The following is a 21645-nucleotide window of genomic DNA, read 5'->3' as shown; positions in this document are numbered from 1 at the left end:
TCCAGTGGTATGATCTTGGCTTACTGAAACCTCCGCCTCCCAGATTCAAGCGATTTTTCTGCCTCAGCCTCCTGAGTAGCTGGGATTATAGGCACATACCATGCCTGGCTGATTTTTTTTTTTTTTTGTATTTTTAGTAGAGATGGAGTTTTGCCATGTTGGCCAGGCTGGTCTCAAACTCCTGGTCTCAAGTGATTCACCTGTCTTGGCCTTCCAAAGTGTTGGGATTATAGGCATGAGCCACTGTTCCTGGCCTAAATACTGTATTTTCATCTTTATAAATTGTTTGGTTTTTAAGACAATATTCCATTTTCTTCTTCATTTGTTTATTCATTGCTTTAAATTTTCAGCACATTTATATTAGTTGTTTTAACTTCTTAATCATAATTCTATCATGTTTCTTATTTCTCCTGGTTATGGATCGTATTTTCCTGCTCATAGCTTGTCTAAATATTTTCTATTGGATGTTAGAAATTATAGGATTTATATTATTTTACTAAATTTAACTGTCTTTAAAGAGTGTTGGATTTGTGGTGCACAGTGAAGATGGTTGTCTGTCAACCTGATCCTTTTGAGGCTTTGTTAGGGTAAGTCTACAGTAATACTCTAGGGCTAGTGTATGTCTACTACTAAGGATGACCTTTTTGCAATATTTACTGAATTCTACAGCTGTTTGTTGACACTCCATTCTGGCTGGTCAGAACTCTCACTACCATGAGGGCCATGAGAATTGTTAAACTTAATGTTTCCTGATCATTCTTTGTCTGGCCTTGTTATGTTTCACCTTACATAGGCAAAACTTAATACTCAACAGTTTTAAGGAACAGACACATGGGGACCTTCTGTAGATTTTTGGAGTTTATCGGGGGTAGTTCCCTCATTTTCGGTACTGTTCTTGCAGGGTACCTCAGCCTCATTGAACATAAGTCTTTGTTTCTTAACTCTGTGGACTCCTGTAGTTTGCTTAGGATCCTTCTTCCTTTATGTGATCTAGAAAGTGCCTCCAGGTGTAAAGCGATGGCATTTTTAGAGCTCATCATGTTTGTTTCCCTTCCTCGTGGTTCATAGTCTTGTGCCACCTGTTGGTACCACCTGTTGAACTTATTATTTCATATATTTTGTCCAGTTTTGTTTATAATGAAAGAACAAGTTCAGCTTCACTTACTCCATCATGCCAAAAGTGAAAGTCACCTAACTAACTACATTTTTATAAATGTAAAATTTCAGAAAGCTGATGGTTGCATGGACAGTAACACTTAACCCTCTTCTTTATAGGTATGTAGTTTTCATAAACAGCAAGAAGTCAAGAACATTCCTTGTAATTATGTTAGTCTTTATATCATAGCTTCCTTTAGTGCTTTTTACTCTTGTTATAAGAAAAACAGGTTGCTTTTAGGCTTTCTGCTAAGTAAATGGGAACACTAAATTTAGTTACTTAGTCTTATGTTTTTTCAGCTACATGTGATTAATGGTAACTGCTTCTGCTTTCTCCTCTTTTTATCCCTGAAATCACTGTGCCTGCTGACTGCATAGTTGATTGTGGGAGGCAGAGAAGATATGCAACCACTTAAGCTATTGCAAAGAAACTGGGGCTGATGGGACCTACTAGAGGACAAAAGTAGTAGGAAGGAGAAGCACCAAAGATGATTAGATTTTTTGCATAATTAGCTGGTTGACTGAGTTGAAGGGAGGGCATCAACTCTTCAGGATGGTGAAAACTTGGTGCAGAATAAATTTTGGGCAAGAAAATCAGTTGTCTTTGGATATATTAGGTTTCAGATGCGATACAACAGCTTTGGAAGGCTGAGGCAGGAGGATTGCTTGAGCCCAGGAGTTTGAGGTTGCAGTGAACTGACTCAGCCACTGTACTCCAGTCTGGGCCACAGAGTGAGACCCTGTCTCAAAACAACAACAACAAAGTGGAGATGATGGGTATATAGTTGGTTGTAAAACGACTTTAGTGTGCTATAGTGTTAGCTTAACTAATTGATTTCTTGATGTTAAAATGTAAAATTTTACGTTTTTATTTTCTGTTTCTATACATTTTCTACCGATTTTTGTGATCACTTGCATTAACTGTCTTTCCAGATTTTAAATATATTGCTTCAAAAATTGTGAGCAAAATTTTAAAAATTTATGTCAGTGAATTCTGGCATGAATTATATCTTTTAGATGCACTTTTTTTTTCTGTAACAAATACAATGCTTTAAAAATAAATTTTATGTGAAAGCATATGTTGATATCTAAGTCAACTAGCGCTAAAAGATGTATGATGAAAGAAATATGTCCCTTATTTTCTCCCATTCTCTTGCTTTCCCACTCTAGAATCAAGCAACTTCAGTTCTTTGTCTGGTGTTTGCCTTCTCGTTGCTTAGTAATTTATCACTATATTTTATTGATACATAACTTTTAAATATTTGTCGATCTCTGGTTTTTCAAAATGAGGATTCAGCTTACTCATTCACACATTTGCCCACTTTCATTTTCCTCATTCCTCAGCATAGTTATATCACAAGTTTTGCTTTTTTTGTTCTGTTTCTTTTCTTTTCTTTTTGAGACAGAATCTTGCTCTGTTCCCCAGGATGGAGTGCAGTGGCGTGATCTTGGCTCACTGCGGCCTCTGCCTCCCAGGTTCCAGTGGATTCTCCTGCCTCAGCTTCCCAAGTAGTGGGGATTACAGGCACATGCCATCATGCCCTTCTAATTTTTTATTTTTTATTTTTAGTAGAGATGGAGTTTCATCATGTTGGCCAGGCTGGTCTCAAACTCTTGACCTTAAGTGATCCGCTTGCCTCAGCTGCTTTGAGATCACAGACATAAGCTACCTTGCCTGGCCATATCACAAGTTTTTTGTAAACTAATACTGAACGTTTACATTTTTATAACTATGCATATATTGTTCAGTATTAAGCCAAATTTATACTAAATCCAAGTGTTATTTTTTCTGGCATTAATACCTATTTCATTTAGGCAGTTGCCTTGTTTTCTGTAGACCTATTGCTCATTTTCTGCAAATGTGCCTATATTTCTGTCATGAGCTTATGATTAACATTTTCCATATTAGCAAGCACACTAGTTCCATTTTTGCTCTTGCTGGAAACCTATTCCATAGCAGTTTTTGACTTCTCTTCAATTTGGAGTGGCTGTTCTCTGGTTCTTTTTTCTGTATTAGATTCCTTATTTACTAAGTCCCATAGTGCCTTTTAAAATTTTTATTTTAACTTCTTTTAATGGCTTCCTAAGGAAGAGGACATGGACACAAAAGTTTAGCTTTTCACAAAGCTTTTTTGCTTTTTTTTTTAGACAGAGTCTCTCTGTCTATGCCCAGGCTGGAGTGCTTAATGGCGTGGTCTTGGCTCACTGCAACCTCTGCCTCCTGGGTTCAAGTGATTCTCCTGCCCCAGCCTCCCGAGTAGCTACAGGTGCCCGCCACCATGCCCAGCTAATTTTTGTATTTTTAGTAGAGACAGGGTTCACCATATTGGCCAGGCTGGTCTTGAACTCCTGACCTTGTGATCTGCCCGCCTCAGCCTCCCAAAGTGTTGGGATTATAGGTGTGAGCCACTGCGCCTGGCCTTCACAAAGCTTTAAAATGTCATTTTGCTTTTATACAGTCTTGGTTGTTTTTTGTTTTGTTTTGTTTTTGAGATGGAGTCTCGCTCTGTTGCCCAAGCTGGAGTGTGGTGGCATGATCTCTGCTCACTGTAACCTCTGCCTCCTGAGTTCAAGTGATTCTCCTGCCCCAGCCGCCTGTGTAGCTGGGATTACAGGCAGCACCACCATGCCTGGATAATTTTTGTATTTTTAGTAGAGATGGTGTTTGGCGTTTGAAACCAGTCTAGAGACGGTGTTTGGCATTTGAAACCAATCTAGGCAACATAGTGAGACCCTGTCTTTACAGAAAAATAAAAATATTAGTCAGGCATGGTGGTATGTACCTGTAGTCCTAGCTACTTGGGAGGCTGAGATAGAAGTATTCCTTGAGCCCAGGTGGATAAGGCCGCTGTGAACTATGATCACGTTACTGTGCCCAGCCTGGGTGACAGAGTGAGTCTCAGTCTCAAAAAAAAAAGAAATAAAATCTTTACCTTTTATTTTCTGTTCTCTTTCTGCATCACTCAGTTGTTGGACTTTTTGGAGCGAGCTTCTGCTTTTCTTATTTTTACTAATCTATGTTCTATTCCTCTGTCTTTCTTTTACTTTCTGTCTTTGAACCTTCTGTATTTTTTATTGGCATTTTACTGGGATTTAGAAGCATATGGAAATAACATTTTGTTATATTTAATAGAATAGAAATGTAGCATTGAATTTAAAGTTGTTTGAGATTCCTTGCTAAACTTAAATTTTTCTTTTTTGTTTTGACAGAGGTGTTATGAACATAAACAGTATAGGAATGGACTGAAATTCTGTAAACAAATACTTTCTAATCCCAAATTTGCAGAGCATGGAGGTAAGTGCAAGCAGATAAGGCTTTAGTACTTACTTGTCTGGCTTTCTTACTGGATTGTATTATTTCCATTTGCCTTAACTATTTTCCAGAGAGACCAGACCCCCCCTTTTTGACTTCTGTGAGAAGGTGAAATTTAAAACAGAATTTGAATTTAATATTAAGAAAATAACACATTCTACTTGAGTTCTGATTTATTTTTAGTTTGATATTAGCTCTGTAAGAAGAGAGGAAGAACTTAATAGGGTAGAATGCCAAAATTTACTTTAGAACTTTGGTTGAGCTGGATAAATTTTATGCTTTATAGTAAGCTTATTCAGAAAGTGACCATTTGGTCCTTTGCTTATGAAGTAACTTTTTAATTTACGTTTTTCAGTTTCTCAAGACTGAGTCATGTTTAAGACATGGTTTGTATATTGTAATGTTCTGAAAGTTTATTAGCTTTCGCCTATATGAAGGTAGATTATTGGATGGTGAGATATTTGTAGAGCAAAGGGAGAGTATGTCGCTAAACTTGTGAGGAGGTAAAGGAAAAGTTTTGCAGGTATCATTTGTATAGAGGTAAGAAATATGGCTCTTAAGTAACTTAATAATGTACTCTTAGTATTGAAGAGGAGGGGAAGAGTAATAATTCTGCATTAGATTCCTTGCTTTTTTTTTTTAACCTATATTTATAGTAATTCTCATTTTCTTTGACTGCATTTCACTTTTTACTTTCTTTTTAAATGTAATTATTTGGAGATGGAAAACAGTGGAGATAAAAGTATCTAAATTTATCTCTCCCCTTGGTGCTGTGGCTCACGCCTATAATCCCAGCACTGTGGAAGACTGAGGCAGGAGGATTGCTTGAGGCCAGAAATTCAGGATCAGCCTGGGCAACATAGTGGGACCCTTTTTAATTAAAACAAAAAATATATTTTATAAAACATAAATAAATAGAAATAAATTTGTCTGTCTTTCCATGTTAAAAATTATTTTTGCTTACCAGCTGGGCATTAGGTTGTTTGATATTCATTTCTAAAGTAAGCTTACAAATAATGTGTTTAATACAGAAAAGTATCAGATTTCATTATTTCTAAAATTCAGTTTTCCCTATTTCACTGTTTTCCTCCTCCTCCTCCTCCTCCTCCTCCTCCTCCTCCTCCTCCTCCTCCTCTCCTTCCCCTCCTTCTTCTTCCTCTTTCTTCTTCTTCTCTTTCTGCTTTTCTTTCTTCTTTCTTAATTGGAGTTTCATTCTGTTGTCCAGGCTGGAGTGCAGTGGCACAATCTCAGTTCACTGCAACCTCTGCTTCCTGGATTCAAGCTATTCTCCTACCTCCGCCTCCCAAGTAGCTGGGATTACGGGCATGTGCCACTACGCCAGGCTGATTTTTGTATTTTTAGTAGAGGTGAGGACTCACCATGTTGACCAGGCTGGTCTGAAACTTCTGAACCCAGGTGATCTACCCACCTCGGCCTCCCAAAGTGCTGGGATTACAATGAGCCACTGTGCCCAGCCTATTTCATTGTTTCTAAAATGTGATTCTCCAACTCCCTACCCACCAGTGTAACATATCTGAAATCAGGTTGCATATAAATTGTCATAATTTCATTGAAAGTTTTTTGTTTTTGTTTTTTTTTTGAGACGGAGTTTCACTCTTGTTACCCAGGCTGGAGTGCAATGGCGTGATCTCGGCTCACCACAACCTCCACCTCCTGGGTTCAGGCAATTCTCCTGCGTCAGCCAGCCTCCTGAGTAGCTGGGATTACAGGCACGTGCCACCATGCCCAGCTAATTTTTTGTATTTTTAGTAGAGACGGGGTTTCACCATGTTGACCAGGATGGTCTCGATCTCTTGACCTCGTGATCCACCCGCCTTGGCCTCCCAAAGTGCTGGGATTACAGGCTTGAGCCACCGCGTCCGGCGAAAGTTTTATTGTTATGTTTTATTGTTTTCTTTTGAGATGGAGTCTTGCTCTGTTGCACAGGCTGGAGTACAGTGGCACAATTTTGGCTCACTGCAACCTCTGCCTCCCTGGGTTCAAGCAATCATTCTGCCTCAGCCTTTTGAGTAGCTAGGATTACAGGTGCCCACCACCGTGCCCGGCTGACTTTTGTATTTTTAGTAGAGACGGGATTTCACCATGCTGGCCATGCTGGCCCTGACATCAAGTGATCTGCCCACCTTGGCTTCCCAACATGTTGAAATTACAGGCGTGAGGCACCGTGGCTGGCTGAAAGGATTTTTAAACAGTACATGTTGATTATTCCTCAGGATTTTATCTTTAATACTTATCATTTATACCTAATTAATTTCTCTCTAAAGTGTAAAAAGTAAGGCAAATCCATCAAACAAATGAAAAAGTTAGGCAAATAATATTCTCGATTCCTTTAGGCTTCATAGGATACACATAAAATTAGAATTTATTTTTCCTGTTTTCTGAAAACTTAATGTTTCTTTTAACTCTCTTTTAATTTTTTGGTTGCTAATGACAGATTTCTGACATCTTCTTTTTCCTATACTTTTAATAGTAATATCAAAGAATCATTTTAAAGTAAATTTAGGAAAATAAAAAATGTAGGAAATTTATATGTATTCTTTTAATCACTGAAGAATGAATTTAACTCTTATATAACCTAGGTTCACGGAAATAAAGTATGATTTCATGATAAAGTTTTTTATATTTTAATGAAGTAGATATGTAAGGTTATCCCATGGAATTCCCCTGAAAAATGAGTTACTAGATTATCTTTCTAGTCAAGTAGCATGCATTTTGTGTTTTTTATCTTAAAAAAAAAAAAAAAAAAAAAAAATAGGAGAGCCTCCTTCCAAGAATAGTCTGGAAATCTGTTTATTTGGATTGTCAATGTTAAAAAATACTCTAAATCTTCAAGACAGTGGAAAGTATCTGAGTGATCTCCTTTAAATTTTTAATTCTTAGGCCAATGTAGCATTTGTTCTTGAGACTACGGTTTTGTTGTTATTTTTAATATTAATTTCTGTTTTTTATGTTACTTTTCTTCTTTGTTTTTAACAATAGAAACCCTGGCAATGAAAGGATTAACACTGAACTGTTTGGGGAAAAAGGAAGAAGCTTATGAATTGGTTCGTAGAGGTTTGAGAAATGACTTGAAGAGTCATGTGTGTATCCTTTTTGAGATATATGTAAGATTTGAGTGGGGTGTTTTGAGCTAAGGCAGCAATTTGAGAGTCAAAGTTTTAGATCTCTCTTATTGTGCAATTTCAGAGGAAAATATTTTTTTTTAATTAAAAACATTTTTTATATTAAAAAATAATAATAAATAAAATGGCTTGCCCCCTAGCAGTTTCACCTCCAATCTGAAAGTAATTGATCCTTTAGCATTTGAAGTAGCATTTAGAGGGGATACTTTTAGAAGTTTTAAGTTCTCCTACTTTGGCCCAGATCTAGCTCATGGCTGGGCAGACACCACACTGAGTCCCCTCACCTAGTTTTCAAGGCAGGCCAACGTGTCCCACACAGCTTCCCGGTTCAGCAGGCTGAGCCGCCCTCCAGGCCTCTGGTTCTCCCGCTTCCCAGGCCAGCTGCATCAAGTGGCCAGGTGCATATCAACTTCCTCAGGTTCCCATTGTGCACATTTAGGCTTTATTTGCTTCTTCTAAGCCTTCCGCATGTTTGAGCTAATACTGGGCCCCTCCAGCTTGGCTTTACTGCGTTATTTTTTGAAAATAATATAACAGCGACTACCCTCATTCAGAGAACATTTTTATATACCTACCATGTTTTAACATTCTCTTATCTCACAGATAAATGGGACTTGCCTTTAAAAATATCTGTGAAAGCTTTTCTCACTCTTAAAAGGGGGCATTGCTATGGTCTGAATATTTGTGTGGCACTCCCTACCTCCCTTGTTGAAATCTCATCACCAGTGTGATAGTGTCAGATGGTGGGTCTCGGAAAGAAAAAGGATATAAAATAAGAAATATTATAGAGGCTTTATAATACCCTGGTTTAGAGTACAAGCTTTTGGAGTGTAGGCTTAGAATGTGCTTCACTTAGATTCAAAACCCAGTTCCAGCTTCTTTCTAACGGTTCTTAAGGCTCACTTTCTTCATGTATAAAATGGGGATAATCATACCCACCTCACTGTGTTGGATTAAAGATTTAATGATGAAATATATAACAGTTCCTGATAATGCTAAGTACCATATTGGATAAATATTAAGGGAGAGTAAGAGCAAATTGAAATATCTGAGGGAGGATAGAGAAAAAATTGTGGGTTGCTATTTTTAAGATAGACTTTCTGTACCAACTTTGTGGGCTGACACAATTTTAAGTACTGAAATATTTAGCAAATTTTCAGATGTTGACCAGGTCCTTAATTTAGTACAGACAAAAGACAACAGATTTTGCTCTCAAAGAACTACAGTTTGGTGAAGGAAAATACTGAACATGTATGAGTATTACATAAAATGTTATGGTTTACTCAAATAATTGTCACTAACCCAGTAAAGCAGAAGTATATGAATTGAGAGTGACTAGAGGACTAGAAAGATAAGCAAAGGCTTCATTATTAAGACCATTGTGGATAAATGTCTTTCCATAATTGTTAATGATTCTTTAGTGTTCTACTAATGTCTTTATTGTGATTGATTTCAGTTCTTCTTGATGGACATAATTTTCTTCAAATTTTTGGCAATGTTAAACTCAATGAGGATAGAATTCTTAGGAGGTGAAGATGAGAGGTAGTTAAGTGGCCGTGGTAATATTTAAGAGAGTTAAAGGGTATTAGTGATAGAAATGGGAGGGAGTGGGAAGATAGGTATGGGAGCTACATTTTAATGGGTAGTGTTTCTTAGTTTGTAAAACCACGATCCAACCAGCTGAGAGGATTTGAGCCATTTGTACTTTGTCACTTACATTACAGAAACCAAGATTATTTTTCAAATAAAATGTGTAATATTTGACTTGCTTTCAAAATGTATAATAAGTGTTTTGATTTCATACATGCCATCCTAAACATTCTGGGTTGGTTTGTTTGTTTTTGAGACGGAGTTTCACTCGTCACCCAGTGCAATGGCATGATCTTAGCTCACTGCAACCTCTGCCTCCCAGGTTCAGGTGATTCTCCTGCCTCAGGCTCCTGAGTAGCTGGGATTACAGGTGTGTGCCACCTCGCTGGGCTAATTTTTGTATTTTTATTAGAGACAGGGTTTCATCATGTTGTCCAGGCTGGTCTCAAACTCCTGACCTCAAGCCATCCACCCATCTCGGCCTCCCAAAGTGCTGGGATTACAGGTGTGAGCCGCCATAACCAGCCAACATTCTGTATTTTATTGCTATTGAGGATCTCTGGCCTAAAAGTTGTTAGATTGAAGGTTTTTTTTCTTTTTCGAGAAAAGAGTTTTACTCTGTCACCTAGGCTGGAGTGCAGTGGTGTGATCTTGGCTTACTGCAACCTCTGCCTCACATGTTCAAGTAATTCTCTGCCTCAGCCTCCTTAGTAGCTGGAAATACTGGCACTAGCCACCATGCCCAGATGTTTTTTTGTATTTTTAGTAGAGACAAGATTTTATAGTGTTGGTCAGGCTGGTCTTGAACTCCTGACTTAAAGTGATCCGCCCGCCTCTGCCTCCCATAATGCTGGTATTATAGGTATGAGCCACTGCACCTGGCCAGATTGGAGTTTGAACTTGATCTCAGAAAGAAATATTGTAAGTTTCTGGAAAGGGAATTCGACTCCCTTTTTCCTTTTGATTGTGTTTTAGAAGGATTATTTTGGGCCAGCCACAGTGACTCATGTTGGTAATCTCAGCACTTTGGGAGGCTGAGGCAGGAGGATCACTTGAGGCCAGGAGTTCAAGACTGGTCTGGGCATCATAGTGAGACCTTGTCTCTATAGAAATAAAAAAATTAGCTGCATGTGGTGGTGGCACCGTTCCTGCAGTCCTAGCTCCTCTAGAAGCTGTGGTAGAAGGATTGTTTGAGCCCAGGAGTTTGAGGCTACTGTAAGCTATGAGCATGCCACTGCATTGTAGCCTAGGTGAGAGAGCAAGACCCTGTCCCTTTTAAAAAACACAACAAAACAAAATCGAGTTACTTTGGTAGGAGAATGAAAGAAAGACTGGAGATAGGTGGATTGGGTAACTGGTACAGTAATTAAGAAAAGTGAAAAAGGCCTGTATTTGGGGAAGTATGATATTTTCCTCCTTTAAAGCAGTTTTTACAGTCTACTTTAATTTTGCTCACTTGTCTGTCCTTTTCTAGACTTTCAGATCTTTGAATATATTAAACCACTTTGATGACCTATATCTTAGTTACTAAGAAGTTTTAGGCTGGGTGTGGGGGCTCACACCTGAAATCCTAGCACTTTGAGAGGCCAAGGCAGGTGTATTGCTTGAGCTTAAGAGTTTGAGACCATCTTGGGCAACATGGTGAGATCCCATCTCTACCAAAAGCACAAAAAATAGCCAGCATGCTGGTGAACGCCTGTAGTCACAGCTACTTAGGAGGCTGAGGTGGGAGGATCACTTGAGCGCAGGGAGTGGAGGTTGCAGTGAGCAAAGGTCATGCCACAACACTCCAAACTGGGTGACAGAACAAGACCCTGTCTCAAAAAAAAGCAAAAAGTTTAAATGATTACTAGTTAAATGAGTGAAATGTTTTTATTTTATATGTGGCTGAGTTTTAAAAACTTTGTGTTACACTAAGGATTGTGGCTTTTAGAAACTTTATATTATACTAAGGGTTGTGGCTGAGTTTTAGAAAGTTTGTATTACACTAAAGGTTATCTTAAGGACCTTGTTAGTTCAAGAGAATAAAATATTTATGACTTTACGTAATTATATTCCGTGACGACCCATTCCTTCTTTTTCTTTATACTATTAGTAATATAGTAACTGCTTACATAGGTATATATATTGACTTTGTGCCAGCCAGTGAGCCCTTTTTATATGCTATCCCACTTACTTGTCACTAGTATGATTTGCTGCATAGACGATTTCTGTTTACATTTTATAAATGAGGAAACTTACTGAGACTGATTTGTCCAAGGTTACAGAGCTGAAAAGACAGGCTAGACCTAATTTTCTCTGGCTCCAAAAGCTGTGCTCTTTTCCACTGTATTAAACTGCTTTGTAGCTTTGAAGTCTCTCCTTCTCCCTCTTTTTAAGCTTGTAATTTTATAAATGGCTGTAGTTCTCCAAGTTTTTTGGGAAGTCATTTGGAATAGTAATTTTTGACTTGTAGGTTGTATCCTTAACTACATTCTTTAGGTTGGCATGTTTATGGCCTTCTTCAGAGGTCAGACAAGAAGTATGATGAAGCCATTAAGTGTTACAGAAATGCACTAAAATGGGATAAAGACAATCTTCAAATCTTAAGGGACCTTTCCTTACTACAGATTCAAATGCGAGATCTTGAGGGTTACAGAGTAAGTAAAGTAGAGATTTTTAAAAAAAAATTATTCCAAGGGGAAAACGTACAACTTTGAGTACTTTCTGATACAGAAATTGTTTATTTTATTTTGAAGAGAATTTAATTGAATACCCTTTTTCCTCCTGCCATAGTGGTTGTGTTTATTATTGGAATAATCAGATCTTTAAAAATAAATTATTTTACGGTGAGGCAGATTTGGACTACTGTGTATTAGGGTTGACTTAATCTGTTAAAAATTGACATCAGTACTCCTCAAACAATGCCTCTGTCTGGTATTGACATGTAACTCTAACATTTACTTCACACATTTTTCTGGAAAGGAATTTTTTTTTTTTTTGACATTAGAGTCTTGCTCTGTTGCCCAGGTGGAGTGCAGTGGTACGATCTTAACTTAGTGGAACTTCCACATCCTGGGTTCAAGCACTTCTTATGCCTCAGCCTCCTGAGTAGCTGGTACTACAGGCATGTGCCACCATGCCCAGCTCATTTTTTATATTCTGTTAGAGACAACGTTTCACCATGTTGCTCAGGCTGGTCTCAAACTCCGGAGCTCAGACAGTCCACCCACCTCAGCCTCCCCAAGTGCTAGGATTATGGGCATGAGCCACCACACCTGGCGAAAGCAAATGTTTTGTTTCTTCTTTCTACCTCCACTGAGTCTAATATGTTTTTGTAGTGTCAGTTTTAACCCTTAAATCAGTGTTAGATCTATTTACTTCCTCTTTCATATGCTTTCCTTTTTTATATGATAGTACCTACTGAACTGTTCTCCAAATATATCTTAACTCTGTATTTGGATACTTAATTTTTAAAAGAATTTTTGAATATTTTTCCTTTGTACCATCTTTTCTATCCTGTCTCTTTTCTTGGAGTAAGCAGATCAAGAAATAAAGGTTATCTGGTCTTAAGTTAAAAAAAAAAATCTAAGATTAGCTAGGAGGCTTCATTATGTTCTTAACAAATATTTCTTTGCCTCCATAAAACTAGGCAATATAGATGTTTGAACTATTTTCTGTTATTGTTCCCAGCATTGTTTTGTAAAATGCTTAGGGTTGTGGGATAAATTAATAATCATCTTTTAAAGGATCACTTGTTGTAACTGAAAGCCTAAGAAAAAGTGTTTATTTTCTTTTCTTTTAAAGGAAACAAGATATCAGTTACTTCAGCTTCGACCTGCACAGAGAGCATCATGGATTGGTTATGCTATTGCTTACCATTTATTAGAAGATTATGAAATGGCAGCAAAGATTTTAGAAGAATTTAGGAAAACACAACAGGTAGTAACTAGAAGCCATTTTACTAAGTCTGATTCTAAGTATAACTAAAAAAAGTGTGCAGAGTCTGGCTTTTAATTTTGAAATAGTTTCAAACTTATAGAAAAGTTGCAAGAATAGCACAAAGAACTCTACATAGGGGTTCATTCACGTTAAACTAATTGTTAATATTTGGTGCATTTACTTTAAAAATTTGTGTAGGAGAGAGATCCAAGATGGCCGTCTAGCAGCAGCTCAGGGTTGCAGCTCCCAGTGAAGGTGCAGGGAGTGAGTGGACGCCAGACTTCCAGATGAATTTTTGTTGCTTATGGACCAGGAGATTCCCAGCAGAGGAGCCCCACGGGTTGCCAGCGTGACTCTTTTGGCTGGTGCAGCTGTTTTGCCAGTGTCCCGGCGCGGTGGTTCTCAGTGCGGGGTATGCGGGACTGGGTGCCCGTTTAGTTGGTGTTTGGAGCTCCGAGAAGGCAGAGTCACCCATTCAGCTGACTGGGAGGGCGACTGAAGCCGGAAGCCAGAACGGGAGATTCCCGGGCAGAAAAGTGCCACGAATCTCAGTGCCGCTGTTTCATCTGGCACAGTCGCCACACGAGAAATTGCATCGATCCCAGCGTCTTTTCAGGGGGCAACTGGGGCACCTGGGAGAGAATCAACCGTTCAATTAGGAAAAGAAAAAAGGGGTCTCCGAGGCGGGGAGCCAGGTGATCGGGCTTGGCCGGTCCCACCCCCACAAAAAAACAGCAATTGGAAACGCTGAAGGTTGAGAGTTTCACAGCAAGCACAGCTGAACCCGGGAAGCTCCAGCTCTGTGGGGGAGGGGCATCTGCCAAAGGAAAACAAAGAATCAGAAATAACATCACCACCAACAAACTGGATGTCCACTTAGAGACCCAATCTGAAAGTCAGCAATTACAAAGATGACAGGTGGATAAATCCACAAAGATGGGAAGAAGCCAGTGCCAAAAGGCCGAAAACATCCAAAATCATCCTAATGCCTCTCTTCCTTCAGGGGATTGTAGCTCCTCATCAGCAAGGGAACAAGGCCTGATGGAGAATGAGTGTGACAAATTGTCAGAATCAGGCTTCAGAAGGTGGATAATAAGAAACTTCTCTGAGCTAAAAGAACGTCTTCTAACCCAATGCAAAGAAGCTAAGAACCTTAAAAAAAGGTTTGACGAAATGCTAATGAGAATAGACAATTTAGAGAGGAATATAAGTGAATTAATGGAGCTGAAAACACGAGAACTTCGGGAAGTATGCACAAGTTTTAACAGTCGAATTGATCAAGCAGAAGAAAGGATATCAGAGGTCAAAGACCAACTTAATGAAATAAAATGAGAAGACAAGATTAGAGAAAAAAGGATAAAAAGGCATGAGCAAAGTCTCCAAGATATATGGGACTATGTGAAAAGACCTAATCTACGTTTGATAGGTGTACCTGAATGTGACAAAGAGAATGAATCCAAGCTGGAAAATACTCTTCAGGATATTATTCAGGAAAACTTTCCCCACCTAGCAAGGCAGGATAATATTCAACTCCAGGTAATACAGAGAACACCATAAAGATACCCCTCAAGAAGAGCAACCCCAAGGCACATAATCGTCAGATTCACCAGGGTTGAAATGAAGGAGAAAATGCTAAGGGCAGCCAGAGAGAAAGGTCAGGTTACCCACAAAGGGAAGCCTATCAGACTCAGAGCAGATCTCTCAGCAGAAACTCTACAAGTCAGAAGAGAGTGGGGGCCAGTATTCAACATCCTTAAAGAAAAGAACTTTCAACGCAGAATTTCCTATCCAGCCAAACTAAGCTTCACAAGCAAAGGAAAAATAAAATCTTTTGTGAACAAGCAAGTACTTAGAGATTTCATCACCACCAGGCCTGCTTTATAAGAGCTTCTGAAAGAAGCACTACACGTAGAAAGGAACAACTAGTATCAGCCTTTCCAAAAATATATTAAAAAGTAAAGAGCATCAACATAATGAAGAATTTACATCAACTAATGGGCAAAACAGCCAACTAGCATCAAATGGCAGTATTAAACTCACATATATTATTATTAATCCTAAATTTAAATGGACTAAATGCCCCAATCAAAAGACTCAGACAGGTAAATTGGATAAAAAGCCAAAACCCATCGGTATGCTGCATCCAGACCCATCTCACATGGAAGGATACACAGAGACTCAAAGGGTTGGAGGAAGATTTACCAACCAAATGGAGAGCAAAAATAAATAAATAAAAAGCAGGAGTTGCAATTCCCACCTCTGATAAAATAGACTTTAAAGCAACAAAGATCAAAAGAGACAAAGAAGGACATTACATAATGGTAAAAGGATCAATGCAACAAGAAAAGCTAATGATCCTAAATATATACGCACCCAATACAGGAGCACCCAGATACATAAGACAAGTTCTTTTTTATTTTTTTTGAGACGGAGTTTTAGCTCTTGTTACCCAGGCTGGAGTGCAATGGCGCGATCTCGGCTCACTGCAACTTCCGCCTCCCGGGTTCAGGCAATTCTCCTGCCTCAGCCTCCCGAGTAGCTGGGATTACAGGCACGCGCCACCATGCCCAGCTAATTTTTTGTATTTTTAGTAGAGACGGGGTTTCACCATATTGACCAGGGTGGTCTCGATCTCTTGACCTCGTGATCCACCCGCCTCGGCCTCCCAAAGTGCTGGGATTACAGGCTTGAGCCACCATGCCCGACCTAAGACAAGTTCTTAATGACTTACAAAGACACTTAGACTCCCACACAATAATAGTGGGGGACTTTAACATCACATTGTCAATATTAGATCAACGAGACAGAAAATTAACAAGGATATCCAGGACTTGAACTCAGACCCGGAACAAGTAAACTTAATAAACATTTATAGAACTCTCCACCCTAAATACACAAAACATACATTCTTAACACTACCACATGACATCTACTCTAAAAGTGACTGCATAACTGGAAGTAAATCACTCCTCAGTAATTGCATAGCATTTCACAGGTTTAAATGAAATACTGGTTAGCTGCTTGTTTGTTATTTTCCTCCCTTATTCCTTCCTGTCTCCATTGTTAAGCACAATTATAGGCCATAAAAGAGGTTTTCAATACCCATTTTTAGACTGCATTCTAGCCTGGGCAATAAAGCAAGACTCCTGTTCTCTGTCTCTCTTTCTCTTCCTCTTTCTTTCTCTCTTTCATTCTTCTTTTATTATTTTTTTCTTTCTCTCCTTTTTCTCTTTTTCTCTCTAAAAAAAAATTAAAAAAATTTGTATATCTGTTTATTTTAATTTTCTTCCTTAAACATTTCAGTCTAATTACAAGACATCATACTCTTTTACCTCTAAATGCTTTAGTGTGTATTTTCTAAAAATAACTGTATAGTCAGTTCTCTAGATAGTATTATATGGATAGATTGTGGAAATTAGGACATTTAACATTGATAGACTGTTATGTATTCCCCAGCCCATATTCAGAATTTACTAATTGTCCTAGTTATAGCCTTTCTAGTGATTTGATTTCATTGCAGGATCCAAATTAAGAATCTTACCTTGTAGCCGGGCACAGTGGATCACGCCTGTATTCCCAGCACTTTGGGAGGCCGAGGTGGGCGGATCACGAGGTCAGGAGTTCAAGACCAGCCTGATCAATATGGTGAAACCCCATCTCTACTAAAAAAAAACAAAACAAAAACAAAAATTAGCCAGACATGGTGGCACACACCTGTAGTCCCAGCTACTTGGGAAGTTGAGGCAGGAGAATCACTTGAACCCGGGAGGTGGAGGTTACAGTCAGCCAAGATCATGCCACTGCACTCCAGCCTGGGTGACAGAGTGAGACTGTGTGTCGGGGGGGAAAAATTAAAGAATCATACCTTGCATTTAGTTATCATTTCAGACTCTTTTAATCTGAGCTAAGTTTTGACAGCTTCCTTTGTATTTTATGACAGACATTTTTGAAGAAGGCTGTGCTTTTGTAGGGTGTCCCTCAATTTGGATTTGTGTGATTGTTCCTCATTGTTAGATAGAGATTTGTAATCTTGGCAGGAAAGCAGAGAAGCGATGTTGGGTCCTTCTCAGTTCATCCCATCAAGAGGCACATGCTATCAGTTCATTCCATTTGATTACATGGTGAAAGTTGTATATGCAACTGTGAACTTATTTTTTTCTCTTTGTGTTTAATATGTAGTCTGAGACTGAATAGCCTGTTCAGACTTTCACCATCTAGTTTTAGCATTCATTGATCATGATTTTTACCTGAATCAACTATTACCATGATAGTTGAAAAATGGTGATTTTCTTAATTCTTGTCATTCCTTGTACGTTTATTGTTTGGCATTCTACTGCTAAGTAAGATCTTTCCCTTCTTCCCCATATTTATTGTATGTAAGGGCTTAATGTATTATTATTTTATTCAACCTGTTATATCCTAATATTGTCATTATTTACTTAGTTGCTCCATAGACAGAGCCTTAAGAATTTTTTAAAAATTAGTTTTATTAACTGGATGTTAAATAATTTTCTGATATGAAAATAAAATTCTTACTGTCATTATTCCTTATATCCATATACAGACATCCCCTGATAAGGTGGACTATGAATATAGTGAACTACTTCTATATCAGAATCAAGTTCTTCGGGAAGCAGGTCTCTATAGAGAAGCTTTGGAACATCTTTGTACCTATGAAAAGCAGATTTGTGATAAACTTGCTGTAGAAGAAACCAAAGGTATTTTTAAAAAAATGTTATTTATTCTAATATTGAAATATGACAAAGAGCAAAGCTGAAAAATCTAGTTGCTGCTGACAGTTGCATATAATTCAGCTTTTTGATGATGGAAAATCTATTTCTTGTGTACTTTGAATAATTTGTAATGTGGGAAAATATTAATATTATAGATAGAGGAGAAAGATAATTGTGAACAATAAAAAGGAGTTGAATGAAATGACTCATCGCATTCTTTCTTTAAATTAAGTATCTTTGTATTGAAAATATTATGGAATTTGATCAAAACTCAGACAATTACTTAGTTTTATAAGAGAGGATTAAATTTCTTAGAAACAGTTTATTAACAAACAACAGTATATGTAGTATGTGCCAGATTTATTGCTAATAATATATATTGATGAATAAGTCTTTACTAAAATACATATAGGATATTTCAGAGAGTCTTTATGGTTAATCTCAATGTCTTCAATGACACTGAACGAATATAAATTCTGAAAGAAAGAGATGAGATACTTGGTTTCATATGTGTAGACTGTGATAGGAGGGATAGATCCCTCTTATCAGAGAGCTGAGAAAAACAAGTCTTAACAGTTTTAGAAGTTGCGGGTGTGATTATAGAAAATGAAAGAAGGATAACAAGTAATGAAAGGACAAGTACTTTTTAAAAAATTACCTTTTGAAATGCTGCTTTGCCCTTGCTAGTCTAGGGAACTGAACTTTGCTGGTTTCAAATTCTCTTGGCTCACCTTGAGGTTGAACACTGGAAAAGTGTAATACATATCCATGTGCATAATAGGTATAGCCATTGTTTTGCCAGATGAACTTTCATCAGAGGATAACGCTACTGACAAGAAAAACTGGAAGTCTGAGGCTCCTGGAGGGAGCTCTCTTGTGAACTGCAGATCCAAGGCAACCTTCTTTCATTTGAAGTAATCATCCTTTAGTAGTCTGTTAATCATAAAGGAAGGAAATTTCTGACTTAATGAAAAGATCACAAGTCTGGGAAAAACTTGCCTCATAGGCCACTAAGTAGCTTTATGACCAGAGTCAAGGCTTGGGCCTTGTTTCTTTATGGAAATAAATGACAAATTATTTTCATTTGATCCCTTTCATAATTTTATTAATGAAGGAGAGTGGCAGATAAGTCAAGTTAGATAAAGGACTCAGAACTAATCAGTGGATTTTTAGCAATTTAGAAGTCATTGGTGACCTAACAGAAGCACTTTCTGAGCCTCTGGAAGAAGGATGGTAAAAGCCCAAGTCCATTTAAAAGAGATCTGCAAGACCCTTACTTAGCAAGTTTACTTGAGTCCTCTGGGTTTTAAAGTGATAATAATAGTAACCTATCTCATAAAGTTCTGAGAATTGAATTAATTAATGCATATGAAGTGTGTAAAAGTCATTGGTGTGCAGATATGATGACTCACGCCTATAATCCCAGCACTTTGGCAGACCGAGGTGGGTGGATTGTTTGAGCCTAGGAGTTCGAGACCAGCCTGGGCAACATGGCAAAAACCCATCTCTACAAAACATAAAAAATTAGCCAGGCATGGTGGCACATGCCTGTCGTGCTAGCTACTAGCGAGACTGGGGTGGTAGACTCGCTTGAGCCCAGGAGGTCAAGTTTGCAGTGAGCTGTGATTGATTGCACCACTGCACTTCAGCTGGGGTGACAGAGTGAGATTGTGTCTCAGTGAAAAAAAAAGGTCACTGGCACATAAGTACTCAATAAGTGTTCATTTTTATTATCATATGAGAGTGAAAGATGCAACAGAAAGGGAAGGATGCAAGGGTGAAGTAGTGGCTTAAAATAATACCTTGGATGAAGGGAAGCACATTAAAGATAGGGAAAAGGAATCCTGAGTATTTGATGCCTCTATGACTTTGGAGCTCATATATAGTAGTGAAACCACTGTCTCTTTCTTCATCTGGCTTGTTTCCTTCCATGAGAAAGTGTGGAGCAAATAAACAATTGGGATGATCTGGGCTTTAAAATTAGTAAACAAAAGAGCCTAGGTTTTAAGATTGATTTTGATAATTGGGGCTCCTAATATCATTCAGGGATGTGGTTGGTCATGCAGCCTAGGGAACACAAGCAGTGAGTTGACAAGTTGCTGATAGGCTGATAGTTTTTTTTCTGTAGTTGAATAGTAGGATTAGTGAGACAAAAGGAAATAAGAGAATTAAGCTTAAAATAGGGTGTTTTTTTGCTTCTTGAAAGACATTAAAAGGTAAAGTCTAGGTGGTTTTGAATGTGGCCAGATTAAGGGCTGCTACAGCAGTATTGTTTTATAGACGATTAAGGGATTATAAGGTTAGGATATTGGATTGAGTCATTAATTTGGATGCTGAAGTTATTAATATGATATCAGGAATAATTGAGGAATAGAAGATTGCCTGATAACAGTGTGTTCAGTGAATGTGGGAAACTGGCTTGACATTGGACAGATTTTCTGAATAAATTGAGGATGTGAAGAGGATGGCATTTCTACATAATATGAACTTCAAAAAAGGAAGCAGATGATAAAACAACTTGGTGGTAAATGATCTTAAGGGAACTGAGAACTCAGGAGGATACCAGATCTGTCCACTTAGCACATTGATTTATAATGAGATGTTAAGAGAAAATTTGAGGAAAAGTTAAAATTCTAATTAGAAGATTTTCTCAGATATTTAATTTTTTTTTCCTGCTTTTAATCAGGGGAACTTCTGTTACAACTGTGTCGTTTGGAAGATGCTGCAGATGTTTATAGAGGATTGCAAGAGAGGAATCCTGAAAACTGGGCCTATTACAAAGGCTTAGAAAAAGCACTCAAACCAGGTAGTACTGTTTAAAACTTACTAAGTTTTATTGCTTCTTTTGTTAATGTATCTTTTATTTACTCACTGAAAAGCACAACTAGAATACTTGTGGTCAAGAATTGGTTCAAAATCTGAATACAGGCCAGTTGCAATGGCTCATGCCTGTAACCCCAGCATTTTGGGAGGCTGAAGTGGGCGGATTGCCTCAGCTCAGGAGTTTGAGACCTGCCTGGGCAACATGGTGAAACCCTGTCTCTACTAAAATACAAAAAATTAGCCTGGTGCAGTGGCATGCACCTGCAGTTCCAGCTACTCGGGAGGCTGAGGCACAAGAATTGCTTGAACCCAGGAAGCAGAGGTTGCAATGAGCCAACATAGTGCCACAGCACTCCAGCCTGGACAATAAAGTGAGACACTCTCCAAAAAAAAAAAAAAAAAAAAAAAATCGGAATACGAAAGTACGTTTTCAAACTTCTCTTTAATATGACAGATTGAGCATGTTCTGAAACCTCTCTTCTGCAAATTTATAGAGTGGTTGAGAAAATGATTTTAGAAACAAATTTAGAAAAAAATTCACAAATGTATAATAGCATCAAAAACATGAAGGGACGCCAGGTGTAGGGGCTCACACTTGTGATCCCAGCACTTTGCGAGGCTGAGGCAGGAGGATTGCTTGAGCCCAGGAGTTTGAGCTCCACATGGGCAACATGGCGAGACTCTGTCTTTTTAGAAAAAAGGAAGTTTCCAGTGACAGAAATGGAGCTATATTCCTAAAAGCAAGCATAAGCTCTGTGGTAAGATGTGGCTGCATCAGTGTGACCTGCCAGGGTCACATAAGTGTAGCCAAGCTGAATGAGCATCACTGTTCATTTTTGGGAAGAGGTTTTAAATTTCTGTCATTCAAACTTATATTCAGACTCTGTGCTCCCCCAGTCACCCTCTCCCATAAATGGGGTCCACTTGTGGGAACAGGCACAAAAACAAATAGGCAGGATGCTCAGCA

The 21645-nt window shown here is 38.3% G+C and overlaps 1 protein-coding gene across 3 annotated transcripts in view; it reads left to right on the top strand.

Moving 5' to 3' along the window:
• NAA15 (N-alpha-acetyltransferase 15, NatA auxiliary subunit) overlaps window positions 1–21645 on the top strand; it is a 103110-nt gene that overhangs the window by 38273 nt on the left and 43192 nt on the right. For all 3 annotated transcript variants that reach the window (XM_008992689.5, XM_002745345.7, XM_054252911.2), the window contains exons 2-7: window positions 4366–4450; window positions 7469–7573; window positions 11683–11840; window positions 12988–13122; window positions 17687–17840; window positions 20542–20661. In XM_008992689.5, coding sequence (XP_008990937.1) covers window positions 4366–4450; window positions 7469–7573; window positions 11683–11840; window positions 12988–13122; window positions 17687–17840; window positions 20542–20661 — 757 coding nt within the window. The remainder of the gene's footprint in view (window positions 1–4365; window positions 4451–7468; window positions 7574–11682; window positions 11841–12987; window positions 13123–17686; window positions 17841–20541; window positions 20662–21645) is intronic.

This window comes from Callithrix jacchus, chromosome 3, assembly GCF_049354715.1.
Source record: "Callithrix jacchus isolate 240 chromosome 3, calJac240_pri, whole genome shotgun sequence".
Lineage (NCBI taxonomy): Eukaryota > Metazoa > Chordata > Mammalia > Primates > Cebidae > Callithrix > Callithrix jacchus.
This window is presented reverse-complemented; position numbering and strand designations above follow the sequence as displayed.